This window comes from Phaseolus vulgaris, chromosome 5, assembly GCF_051622355.1.
Source record: "Phaseolus vulgaris cultivar YP4 chromosome 5, ASM5162235v1, whole genome shotgun sequence".
Classification (NCBI taxonomy): domain Eukaryota; kingdom Viridiplantae; phylum Streptophyta; class Magnoliopsida; order Fabales; family Fabaceae; genus Phaseolus; species Phaseolus vulgaris.
In genome coordinates this window covers 40173917-40186357 of record NC_143502.1, presented here as the reverse complement: position 1 = coordinate 40186357, position 12441 = coordinate 40173917, and the positions used below count along the sequence as shown (strand labels likewise).

The 12441-nt window shown below is 27.3% G+C and overlaps 1 protein-coding gene across 2 annotated transcripts; it reads left to right on the top strand.

Moving 5' to 3' along the window:
- The first annotated feature begins 8277 nt into the window (after window positions 1–8277).
- LOC137817040 (uncharacterized) lies at window positions 8278–11233 on the top strand. 2 transcript variants are annotated; one of them, XM_068620252.2, is made up of 6 exons: window positions 8278–8599; window positions 9383–9499; window positions 10169–10273; window positions 10392–10538; window positions 10621–10855; window positions 10948–11233. In XM_068620252.2, the coding sequence occupies exons 1-5, from the start codon at window positions 8288–8290 to the stop codon at window positions 10852–10854; spliced, it is 915 nt and encodes a 304-aa protein (XP_068476353.2). In that variant the 5' UTR covers window positions 8278–8287; the 3' UTR covers window position 10855; window positions 10948–11233. The 2 variants fall into 2 exon arrangements, with proteins under 2 accessions (XP_068476353.2, XP_068476354.1); XM_068620253.2 differs by having other exon boundaries at window positions 8322–8599; window positions 10624–10855.
- The last annotated feature ends 1208 nt before the right edge of the window (window positions 11234–12441 follow it).

Here is a 12441-nt window from a genome sequence, read left to right as displayed (position 1 = left end):
ATTAAGAGAATCTTACAGGCATATCTTAAGAAGTTTGCTTACAATGTTTTTTTGATATCTAAGTTGGTTGGTTTTGATACGATTGTTTTCTGATGCAATGATGCAATCAATCCAAATGGGAAATCAGCTTAACATAACATGCTTTAGGAGTGGGAAAAATGAGATTTTTCCTCTTTCAAAAACTAGCTCGACAGATGCTCAACAACAGATATGTTCTCAACTTTGTAACTAACAGATCACTCGTGCAATGCAACACTTCTTAAGGCAAATGCCTTCAACAACTTGTGTATATGATCATACTTGCTGATACAAAGATATTATTTCTTCTGGATAGGCAACAAGGGTTGTTATGACCGCCATTACTAGTATATTCTTACCACTGTTTTTCCATCTTAGTTAATATTTTTTGTAACATAAAGAGAGGAAGTTATATTTGATTAAAGAAGCAAAAATACTTATCAAATATAGTAAATGTTGTCAAATGGATTGTTTGTAAAAAAAGGATGTGGTGTAAGGAGTAGCCGAAGTGATCTTCATTGTCGGAAGCGTTTGCACGAGAATCATAGGATCATAACATTCATATGTGCATCCAAGCACCAACAATGACGTGTGATCTTCATTGTTTTCTCTCTCTCACTCCCTTTGGAAAAAACTCAGTAAAAGTTCAAAGAGAATGAAAGAGAATAAATAAAAAATAAAAAATTACACAAAATATTTAGATGTGTACTCACATAATATTGACACAAAAACACACCCATGAAGAATGAAAAAGAGAGGGAAAAAAATGCATAAAGATACTAAAGAACAAAATTGCAAAAGAAAAGTAGAACAAATTTGTAGAGAAAAAAAGGAGAAATGAGAGACGAATAAATATAATGATAAATAATATATAATCATAAAAAATGTAACAAAGAAGTTGGGTAAAGTGAAGAAGAGAATGTGCATACCTAAGAAGAATGAAAGAGTTCTTTTTGTTGAAAGCATGAAACTTTCTTCTTCTTCTTTCTGCATCATTATTACACACAGTTACATTTGGAAAAAAAGTTCACTTTTTAGATCCAACGTTAATTGAGAAAGTTATTATATGTTTAATGACATTGCAGAGAGAGGTTCTTAGATGATGTAAGTGGTCTTTCTCAACCATTGAAGAAGAAAGGGAGAAGAATGAGGTTTGAAAGAAAATGTTTAGTTGAATAAGTGAAAAAAGGAGTAACTCAAAATATTTTGAATTATGTTTACAATTACTCCATAATTTATAATTCAAAATTTATAATTCAAAATTTAAAATTTAAAATTCAACATTCAAAATCTCTCTCACCCCTATGGAAAAAAAACTCAATTAAAGTTCAAAGAGAATGAAAGAGGATAAATCAAAAACAAAAAATTACACAAAATATTCAAATGTGTACTCGCATAATATTGACACAAAAACACACCTAGTGAGAATGAAAAAGAGAGGAAAAAAAGTGCATAAAGATACGAAAGAACAAAATTGCAAAAGAAAAGAAGAACAAATTTGTAGAGAAAAAAAAGGAGAAATGAGAGACGAATAAATATAATGCTAAATTATATCTAATCATAAATGTAACAAATAAGTTGGGTAAAGTGGAGAAGAGAATGTGCATACCTAAGAAGAATGGAAGAGTTCTTTTTGTTGAAAGCATGAGACTTTCTTCTTCTTCTTTCCTGCATCATTATTACACACAATTACACTTTTGAAAAAAAGGTGCACTTCTTAGATCCAACGTTAATGGAGAAAGTTATTACATGTTTAATGACAATTGCGGAGAGAGGTTTTTGGATGGTGTAAGTGGTTTTTCTCAATCATTGAAGAAAGGGAGAGGAATGAGGTTTGAAGTAAAATGTTTAGTTGAATAAGTGAAAAGAGAAATAAATCAAAACATTTTAAATTATGTTCACAATTACTCCGTAATTTATAATTCAAAATTTAAAATTCAAAATTCAAAATTTAAAATTTAAAATTCAAAATCTCTATCACTCCCTCTGGAAAAAACTCAGTAGAAGTTCAAAGAGAATGAAAAAAATAGATCAAAAACAAAAAATTACACAAAATATTCATATGTGTACTCGCATAATATTGACAAAAAACACACCTAGTGAGAATGAAAAAGAGGGGAAAAAAAGTGCATAAAGATACGAAAGAACAAAATTGCAAAATAAAAGTAGAACAAATTTGTAGAGAAAAGAAAGGAGAAATGAGAACCGAATAAATATAATGATAAATAATATATAATCATAAAAACTGTAACAAAGAAGTTTGGTAAAGTGAAGAAGAGAATGTGCATACCTAAGAAGAATGAAAGAGTTCTTTTTGTTGAAAACATAAATTCTTTCCTACATCATTATTACACACAGTTACACTTTTGGAAAAAAGGTTCACTTCTTACATCCAACGTTAATTGAAAAAATTATTACATGTTTAATGACGTTGCAGAGAGAGGTTCTCGGATGTAAGTGGATTTTCTCAACACTTGAAGAAGAAAGAGAGAAGAATAAGTGAAAAGAGGAGTAACTCAAAACATTTTGAATTATGTTTACAATTACTCCATAATTTATAATTCCAAATTCAAAATTCAAAATTCCAAATTCCAAATTTAAAATCTCTCTCACTCCCTCTGGAAAAAAACTCAGTAAAAGTTCAAAGAGAATGAAAGAGAATAGATCAAAAACAAAAAATTACACAAGATATTTAGATGTGTACTCGCATAATATTGACACAAAAACACACCCATGAAGAATGAAAAAAAGAGGAAAAAAAGTGCACAAAGATACTAAAGAACAAAATTGTAAAAGAAAAGTAGAACAAATTTGTAGAGAAAAAATGGAGAAATGAGAAACGAATAAATATAATGTTAAATAATATATAATCATAAAAAATGTAACAAATAAGTTGAGTAAAGTGAAGAAGAGAATGTGCATACCTAAGAAGAATGAAAGAGTTCTTTTTGTTGAAAGCATGAAACTTTCTTCTTCTTCTTTCCTGCATCATTATTACACACAATTACACTTTTGAAAAAAAGGTGCACTTCTTAGATCCAACGTTAATTAAGAAAGTTATTACATGTTTAATGACTTTGCGGAGACAAGTTTTTGAATGGTGTAAGTAGTTTTTCTCAATCATTGAAGAAGAAAGAGAGAGGAATGAGGTTTGAAGGAAAATATTTAGTTGAGTAAGTGAAAAGAGAAATAACTCAAAACATTTTAAATTATGTTCACAATTACTCCATAATTTATAATTCAAAATTTAAAATTTAAAATTTAAATTCAAAATTCAAAATTTAAAATTTAAAATTCAAAATTCAAAATCTCTCTCACTCCCTCTGGAAAAAACTCAGTAGAAGTTCAAAGAGAATGAAAAAGAATAGATCAAAAACAAAAAAATTACACAAAATATTCATATGTGTACTCGCATAATATTGATAAAAAAACACACCTAGTGAGAATGAAAAAGAGAGGAAAAAAAAGTGCATAAAGATACGAAAGAACAAAATTGCAAAATAAAAGTAGAACAAATTTGTAGAGAAAAGAAAGAAGAAATGAAAGACGAATAAATATAATGATAAATAATATATAATCATAAAAAATGTAACAAAAAGTTGGGTAAAGTGAAGAAAAGAATGTGTATACCTAAGAAGAATGAAAGTGTTCTTTTTGTTGAAAGCATAAAACTTTCTTCTTCTTCTTCTTTCCTACATCATTATTACACACAGTTACACTTTTGAAAAAAAGATTCACTTCTTAGATCCAACGTTAATTGAGAAAGTTATTACATGTTTAATGACGTTGTGGAGAGAGGCTCTGGGATGTAAGTGGTTTTTCTCAACACTTGAAGAAGAAAGAGAGCAGAATGATGTTTGAAGGAAAATGTTTAGTTGAATAAGTGAAAAGAGGAGTATCTCAAAACATTTTGAATTATGTTTACAATTACTCCATAATTTAAAATTCAAAATTTAAAATTCAAAATTTAAAATTCAAAATTCAAAATTTAAAATTTAAAATTTAAAATTTAAAATTCAAAATTCAAAATTGAAAATTTATAATTCCAAATTTAAAATTAAAAATTCAAAATTAAAAATTCCAAATTCAAAATTAAAAAATCAAAATTAAAAATCTCTCTCACTCCTTGAAAAAACTCAATAAAAGTTCAAAGAGAATAAAAGAGAATAAATCAAAAACAACAAATTACACTAAATATTTAGATGTGTACTCGCATGATATTGACACAAAAACACACCCATGAAGAATGAAAAAGAGAGGGAAAAAAAGTGTATAAAGATACTAAAGAACAAAATTGCAAAAGAAAAGAAGAACAAATTTGTAGAGAAAAGAGAGGAGAAATGAGGGACGAATAAATATAATGATAAATAATATATAATCATAAAAAGTGTAACAAAGAAGTTTGGTAAAGTGAAAAAGAAAATGTGCATACCTAAGAAGGATGAAAGAGTTATGTTTGTTGAAAACATGAAACTTTCTTCTTCTTCTTTCTGCGTCATTATTACACACAGTTACACTTTTGGAAAGAAGGTTCACTATTAATTGAGAAAGTTATTACATGTGTAATGACGTTGCGGAGAGAGGTTCTTGGATGGTGTAAGTGATTTTTCTCAACCATAAAAGAAGATAGGGAGAAGAATGAGGTTTGAAGGAAAATGTTTAGTTGAATAAGTGAAAAGAGGAGTAACTCAAAACATTTTGAATTATGTTTACAATTACTCCATAATTTATAATTCAAATTTAAAATTTAAAATTTAAAATTTAGTTTTTAAAAATAAAGAAGTTACAAAATGACAAATATCTCCTTTCATATATTTTTAAAATAATAAAATAAAATATAAGTCTAAAGATAAAATTGGAAGAAAATAAAATGAAAGTTAAGAGAATAATTCCCTTTATATATAAGTATAGATAATTATAAAATAGTTATTAAATTGATAGATAAATTAATTATCAAGTTTTTAGTTAGTAACTACCTTATATTATAAATTAGTATTTATTAATCTTTTAAAAACTAATTTAGAATCTAAAATCTTAATAGTTAATCTATATATCAATTTAAAAATTATTTTATAAAATTTTATTAATATTAAAAACACTTTAATAACTAATAGTTTATTAGTTTTTAAAATAATATTTAACTTAGTTAATATAATGATTAATTATTTTGTTTCTAAATTTAGGTTTTTTAATGATTTTTTTTATTGGTGAACAGATTGTGTTTAATCTATTTGTATTATTCAGCTGATTGTGTAAAATTCATAAAAAATAATTAAAAGTGATTTTTATCCAAAATTTTCACTACTAACTTCTTTTAGTCTAAATTAGGTAGAGGAGTCTTTAAAAAAAGAGAGAGTAGAGAAACAAATATAATCTATTTATAAAATGCTAATTGTAAATAAATAACATTTTAAATAGATATTGTGACAGTTATACATTATTTATATTTTTAATAAAATATAATGCATATAAATCAATAATTTATAATTAGAAATTAAAATTTTCATATAATACATAATGCATAACAAATTAAAAACATTAAAATATTATACCAACTCACCTCTTAATTTTAAAATCACCAAATAGAAACCACTTTTTTAGAACAAAATAATTAGTTGTAAAAATAGTTTCTAAATTAGCTTCTATTATTTATAAATAGTTTATTGGTATCTTATTAGCAATCAAGATTTTAACTACCAATTATTTAGATTTTAAATTTGGTAGCAAAAATCTTGGTTGCTGATTAGATACCAATTTAAAAACCATTTAACAATAATAGAAACTATTTTAGAAAACAAAACATTATTTAGTTCTTAAAATGTCTTTAATTTAGTCACTATAGCAACTAATTATTTTTTGTTTCTAAAATTGATTTCAATTTCATGATTTGTTTGTAGTGTAAATTTTCAATTTTGTTATATTTTAACATTATTTTTGTTTTTCAAATTTAAATTTTCATATAATGTAATACAAATTTCTGAATTTTAATTTTAATTTAACATTTTAAAAAAATTAAATGATTATTTTTTTTTGTTAAATGGATTTATAAATCAATTTACTTTATCATGAATTCAACATAAATGAACCAAACAAACAGTAGAATGAATATACTTTTTTATATGAGTGTAAAAAGATTTAAATTTTGAACTCAATGGAGTGTTCATTAGTAATGAGTGTGGAAGACAATTAATTTAAAGTTGTTGTTTTAACTGTATTTTGAATGGTAGATACGAATGGTTTGAAACTGGTCAAAAAATAAAGAAAAGGTAAGAGAAAGAATGAAAAGACTCGCACACGTGATCTTCTTTTTTTGTGTGCCGCATGCAGATTCTTAATCTGTGTGCAATGTACACAGTTTTTGTCGTTCTATTTTACACACTCTTCTTGGTCTTGTATTCTCCTATTAATATCTCCTGACACAAAAAGTGGTCCTATTATTAACTTTTCTTTTCTGTAATCTGTAATGGTTTCTCCTTATTTATTTACCATATTATATTTATTTTTTTTGTTGTAAAATTTTTTAAAGTTGGTCATGTAGAAATATTTTACACTAAAAGATTAAAATATTGCAATGTATGACATTTATTATTAATGGACAATTACTACCTAATGACCTTCATTTCATTTGGCATATGAATTTTTTTACTTAGTTTAAACTTATTTATTCATTTTAGTATGAATATATAGGAGTGGAATATTTATTATTAAATGTTATAGGATATATATAAAATTTAGAAGGAGATGATCAATAACCATTTAAAATAAAACAAATCTTAAGCTAATATAAACCTTTGAAGTTTCACACTATGTAAATAAATATGTCTATTTTTTAATAATACTAGGATACTAGGAGAGTTATAATATTTATTAAAGTTATAATATTTATAATATGCTACTCATGTTAATGACCATGCATGTTTTAAATTTAACATTATTGATTTTTTTTTTAATTTTATTTGATACACGTTGAATGTAGTAGATTTATAATTATTCTTATTCTATTGTTTGTTATCACCTGTTGCTTTGTTCAGGTGTTATATATTGTCTCTCAAAAAGTTGGAAGAATTATACTAAAGTTCTTTTTATTTTACATTATTGTTAATATTAGTGGAGGAAAACTTTTGTTCTTAATTTGTGTAATTATGTTCAATAACTTTTTTATTGTAAATTTTTTTCTTTTAAAAAGACTTGAATATTGAGATTTTATATGTATGATTTAAAAAGTTATAAAATAATGCTCCAAAATAAAACACAATAAATTTTACACTTAATCAGCTATATAAGGACTTATTATGTATTGAACAATTGTATCAATGACACTTTCTTAAATAACTTCTAACCATTTAAAAAAATCTTTCTATAATTTTTTTTCTTTTATTACTCATTTATGTTCTTCTGTTCATAACAAAATGTTCTTGCAGACTACAATCAGAGAGATAAAAAAAAATTGTTTTGAGCAATTTAGAGTTTAGTGATTTTAGAGTTTAGTGAATGATTCCCTCTATATACATCCATTAATTGTGTCAGAATATATAAAATGAACTAACATATATATTAACTTTTCATCACTTGATTTTTTTATCAGCAATGAAACTTTTCACTTGATATCTATATGTTATTCTTTCTCAGTAAAATTACACCCAGCATCTTTTATAATATATTATTTTTAATAATCATTTAACTATTTACTACATGTTATACTGCAGGTAAAGAAAAAGACATAAATAAACCTAAACCATCGTCGCATCGGTTAACATGAGAACACAATGTGTTGACAAACTTATAAAATTTAAATCTAATGACATGTTTTATTATATATCCTAAACTAAATATTATTATTACTATTAAAAGCCAAACTCCACACTAGGATTAAGAAAAAGTTAAGATTACAAGTCAAACCTATTTAATGTAGTAACACAGCAATGATACCATCCATTCCCATAATCAAGATTAGCAACATTACTATCTACTTCCATAATCAAACTAAAAAAGATGTCAGTTAGTAGATTGTTAATTTCTAAATATAAAAAACGTCATTATCAACTTTTAAAGTTAAAAAATATAAAAAAAAAACAAAATAATATATAATATTATAGAATCTTTTGAATTTTTTTTCTTTTTAATTAATAAGTTATCGGTTCTCAAAATATTGACGTCTCAGTTCCCTTACCCTATATACACCTATATACTATTAATTACAATAAAAGACACGTGGATTGTAAACATATACACGTAAGAAGCGTGGATAGTTTTGGAAATAAAGAGATATATGTTTGGTTGTGATATATATGAGAGAACCGGCGCAGATCAAAATACACTCTCACTCACACTCTTCTCAGTCTTAGCAGCAAAGCATACACAGTATCCTAGCATGGCGTGGAAACCCTCTCAGTTAATGCTAAATCCAGTTCAAGAACAGTCGCGAGAGCTTGTCAACATTGTTCAGAGGCCACAGCAGAGTCGCAAACCTACCCTTTCACGGGAATTGCAGATTGGTGGTAGTTCCTCACAGTTTAATCTTCCTGATGGTTGGATTGTGGAGGAAAGACCCCGTCGCTATAACCCTACGCATGTTGATAGGGTATACCTCTCATCTTCTTCACTCATCTATCATTGTTTATTCATGCATGCATGCATATTATATCACTCTTATCTACTCACATCTATCAGTGTTGTTACCGCTAAGTTTTGCATCTACTCAAACCACCACATCTAGAGGGAAATGATACAGTTCAAGAAGTTTTTTTTTTGTTTTTTTGTTTTCATTACTTTAAATAACTCTCTGCAACTGCACACAGTGTTATTGGAAGCGTCTGAAGCATTGTGTGTTGTGGTTGTGCAAAACGGTGCTGTTTTAGTACTTGCTCAGAGTTTCATCACTTTATCTGTGTGTATGAAAATAGTTTTTGGCCCTAGATTGGGGTTAATCTGACGTTTTCCCCTTCCTGTGTTGCTATTTTTGTGCAAATAATTAATGTTTTTTTGGATTAACAGGTTGGTACATAATCATGAGCATCAAAGTGTGTGGTTTACTTCATCTCCAAGTTTATGTTTAAGAAAAAATAAAATCTATTTGGGAAGCAATGAATCTCTTGAATAAGTATCTATTTGATGAGGGTTTTCACAAGGGTTACTTAGATTTCACAAGGAAGAAAGTTATTATCTTTAAGTAGACAATTTACTTCTATTTACCATTTATGATAATCAACACACACAAAATCGGAAGACTAGTTTTTTGTTTTTTTTTTTTTATGTGATTCATTTCTTCACTTAGCACATTTGATATTAAAGATTGAGTATCTTTCCTTTTTTTTGCAAGGATTTGATTTGTAATGTTTTTTTTTTTGTTATTTTGTTTGTTTAGTATTACTATGAACCGCATACCAGAAGGCAGTTTCGTTCTTTGTCATCTGTTCAGAGATATCTAGCAGGAGAGGGTCTTCCTGCCAGAAGAAGATCGAAGCCAAAAAAAGCAAACACTGTGAGTTCTAATCTTATATTTTGTTTATTTTTGTTGTGGCAACAAAATAACATTGAAATGATTAAACATTTTCCTGTTTAGATAACATAAATTTTATATCTTCACAACTCAATGGAATGCACCTCTTTCGGACAAACCAATGGATTGATTGCCATGGAGAAATCTCTCTAACACTAATAGAAGAAGCTGACTTAGTATGACATTTCTATTTTGCACTGATTATCCAAATATGTATACTTTGGTGACGTTTTTGCTTTAATATATATGATGAAAATTACATTCAGTTTTGTAAAAGTAATATTAACTAAAAGGCAATCTATATTTTGATTAAATCTGAGAAATGAGACCACTAACAATGAAAATTTTCCTCTCTTATCAACTAGGTTTTAGGTGTGGGTTCTGTACATCTTTTTTTGTAGCATACCCCAGTTTGGTTACCTCACAATAGTGTGAATGTTCCACTCTTTCCTATCTTTTTGGTTTGATGCAGGAGTATGAGTGCCAAATGAGCTGGATGTTAGACACAACTGTGATTCACAGACTCACATTTTGGCAATTTTAAATTCTAATTGTTCATTTGCTACTCTTGATTTGAAGCTACAACATATGAGTCAGACTAGTAGCTTAATGTTCTCATACTGTTTTGATCTAAAGTTATATTTTCTGCAGAATCTTATTGAGTCTGGAGTAGGAAAGCAATCAAGTTCCTTGAGAGCTGTAGATTATTTCTTGTTAAATGAGAATACAAGTGCAAGTGCTGGACTAGCCCCCAAGGTGAAAAAACCAAATAACAAAGTTATTTTCTGGTTTGACAATTAGTACTGTGGTGGTTTCAACATATATCTGCATGGTTTTGACACTACTAAATTTAATTTGTATGCTTCATATTCAGTCACCTATGTCGGGAGAGAAAAGACTTCGTGTTAATAACGGAAAATCTGTCTGCAACCCCTCTTCAGTAGCAAGAGAAGAGAAAATCACTCCAATGTCATGGAAACACTCTATTCCATCTGGCATTCCATCTGGTATTTCATCTGGGGTGAGTTTCAAAACTACAAAGACTTTATAGTGATAAAAAACCAATTGTGTATAAAATGCAACTAATTGAATGTCTTCTGAAGAAGTCTGTTAAGCTGGATTATCAGAAGAAAATCAAACCAGAGAGCAGCGGAGCTTCCGTGCATAACCTAACTACACCACCACCAGCAAAATTAAGCTGGATTCTGTCTGGACCATCAGTAACCTGGAATGCTGTAATCGATGGTTGTCCTATGCCAGATTCTGAAAGGCTCAGGTGGTCGGAAACATTTATACAATCCATCGGCCGTAATGGAGTTAATGGACCTAATAACTGAGGTAAGTTTTAAATAAATTAGTACTTCTTTCATATGTTTAAAGGTTTTTACAAGTATAGAAAGTACCTAGTTGTTTTTCATTCCACTTTGCAGGGTTCACTGTGAGAATGTGCAACACCATGGAGTGCAGGTTGTAGCTGAGAACGAGATTATCCGCGAAACTTTATCTTAAACTATGTAGTTTGTATAATAGAGTTGCTTTTCGATTGCACATCAAAGCAACTTCTAAACTGTGTAATGTTTGTAGTTCTTGCATCTTCATTTCAGTTCAATCTTGAGACTGTATAGTGTCAACTGGTCTGTCTTTATATGCATATGTTTGTATTATCAACTTTCTGCATTCCTTTAATGTTTAAACAAATGGTTTTTTGCTTCCAAATTTCATTTCAGTAATATCGGCTTACACATGACAGAAGTATGTAATTACATTTTAGAATTAAATAGGAGAAAATTGTTTTGAGTGCCACATTGGACACTTGTTAGAATTTTGGAAAATATACCAATCTTAAAAGGCCAATCTTTTCATGCTATGACACAAAACTGTATCTTATTGTTTTATAACACATTACAATAATAAAGGAAAATTATATTCTAAGCTGGGAGAAATATGTCAAAAACAAAATATGTTATTAGTTGCCAATGACCTTTCATCAAAATCAACATCTTTTATAAATAAATAAATAAAATGTTTTATAAATATTAAAGGATACTATAACAATATTTTTATAATTAGAAACCCTCTCTTCTGTGCTCACAACTTCTAAACTAGTTTCTGTAGCCTTTTTAATGAACCAAAAATCCTTATACTAGGTTAATACTATAATATGTCTGCATTTGTAGCTATAGACTATTCTCAAAATTTATAATGCAAAATTTATACTGCATAAGTATAACTTAGTTGCACCATTCTCAAAATTTATACTTCATAAGTATAACTTGATTATTACAATATTTTTACAGTCCTATTCTAGTAATTGTATGCATAAGTATAACTTGATTATTAGAATATTTTTACAATTGTATGTCATGTTGTAAATGGTGTTGCTCATAGTTATACTAAACCTACACTACATCAGATAACTAATCCATTTTTTTTCTGCATATCCCTTACACATGTACACACACTTTTCTAATATTTGGTTGGTAATCATAACATAAAGTTATTCTCATATATTATAACATGAAAAAAAAAATTCATCATTGTGACTCTAACTATATATATTCTCAATAAGAACCATTCCAAATCTTCAACAATTCAACTACTTTTAACTTTGTATTTTAGTAAATTTTTTACATATTTTACAACTACTTTAACCTTTGTATTTTAGTAATTTTTTTTACATATTTTAGTAAATTTTTTACATATTTTACAACTTGGAACTAAGCAGGATATGAAATAGAAAACAACGGTTAGCTAATGTTATAATTTAATTAATTATTACTAATATAACTAAGTTCGGTTGGTCTAACATAACATGTGTAGAATTTTAGTTTAAGTTAAGAAATAATATGCATTAAGTTTTGTTAAGTATAAGTTGTTGGTTATTTTAGATATTTAGAACCTTTTAAATAGTATCATATATAATT

Bases quoted from the DNA above. Each gene is read 5' to 3' on its own strand.
- LOC137817040 (XM_068620252.2), top strand. From the start codon at position 8,288: ATGTTTGGTTGTGATATATATGAGAGAACCGGCGCAGATCAAAATACA. The intron at 10,274-10,391 runs GTGAAAAAACCA...CTTCATATTCAG, and splicing joins GTGCTGGACTAGCCCCCAAG to TCACCTATGTCGGGAGAGAA. The intron at 10,539-10,620 runs GTGAGTTTCAAA...TGTCTTCTGAAG, and splicing joins CATCTGGTATTTCATCTGGG to AAGTCTGTTAAGCTGGATTA.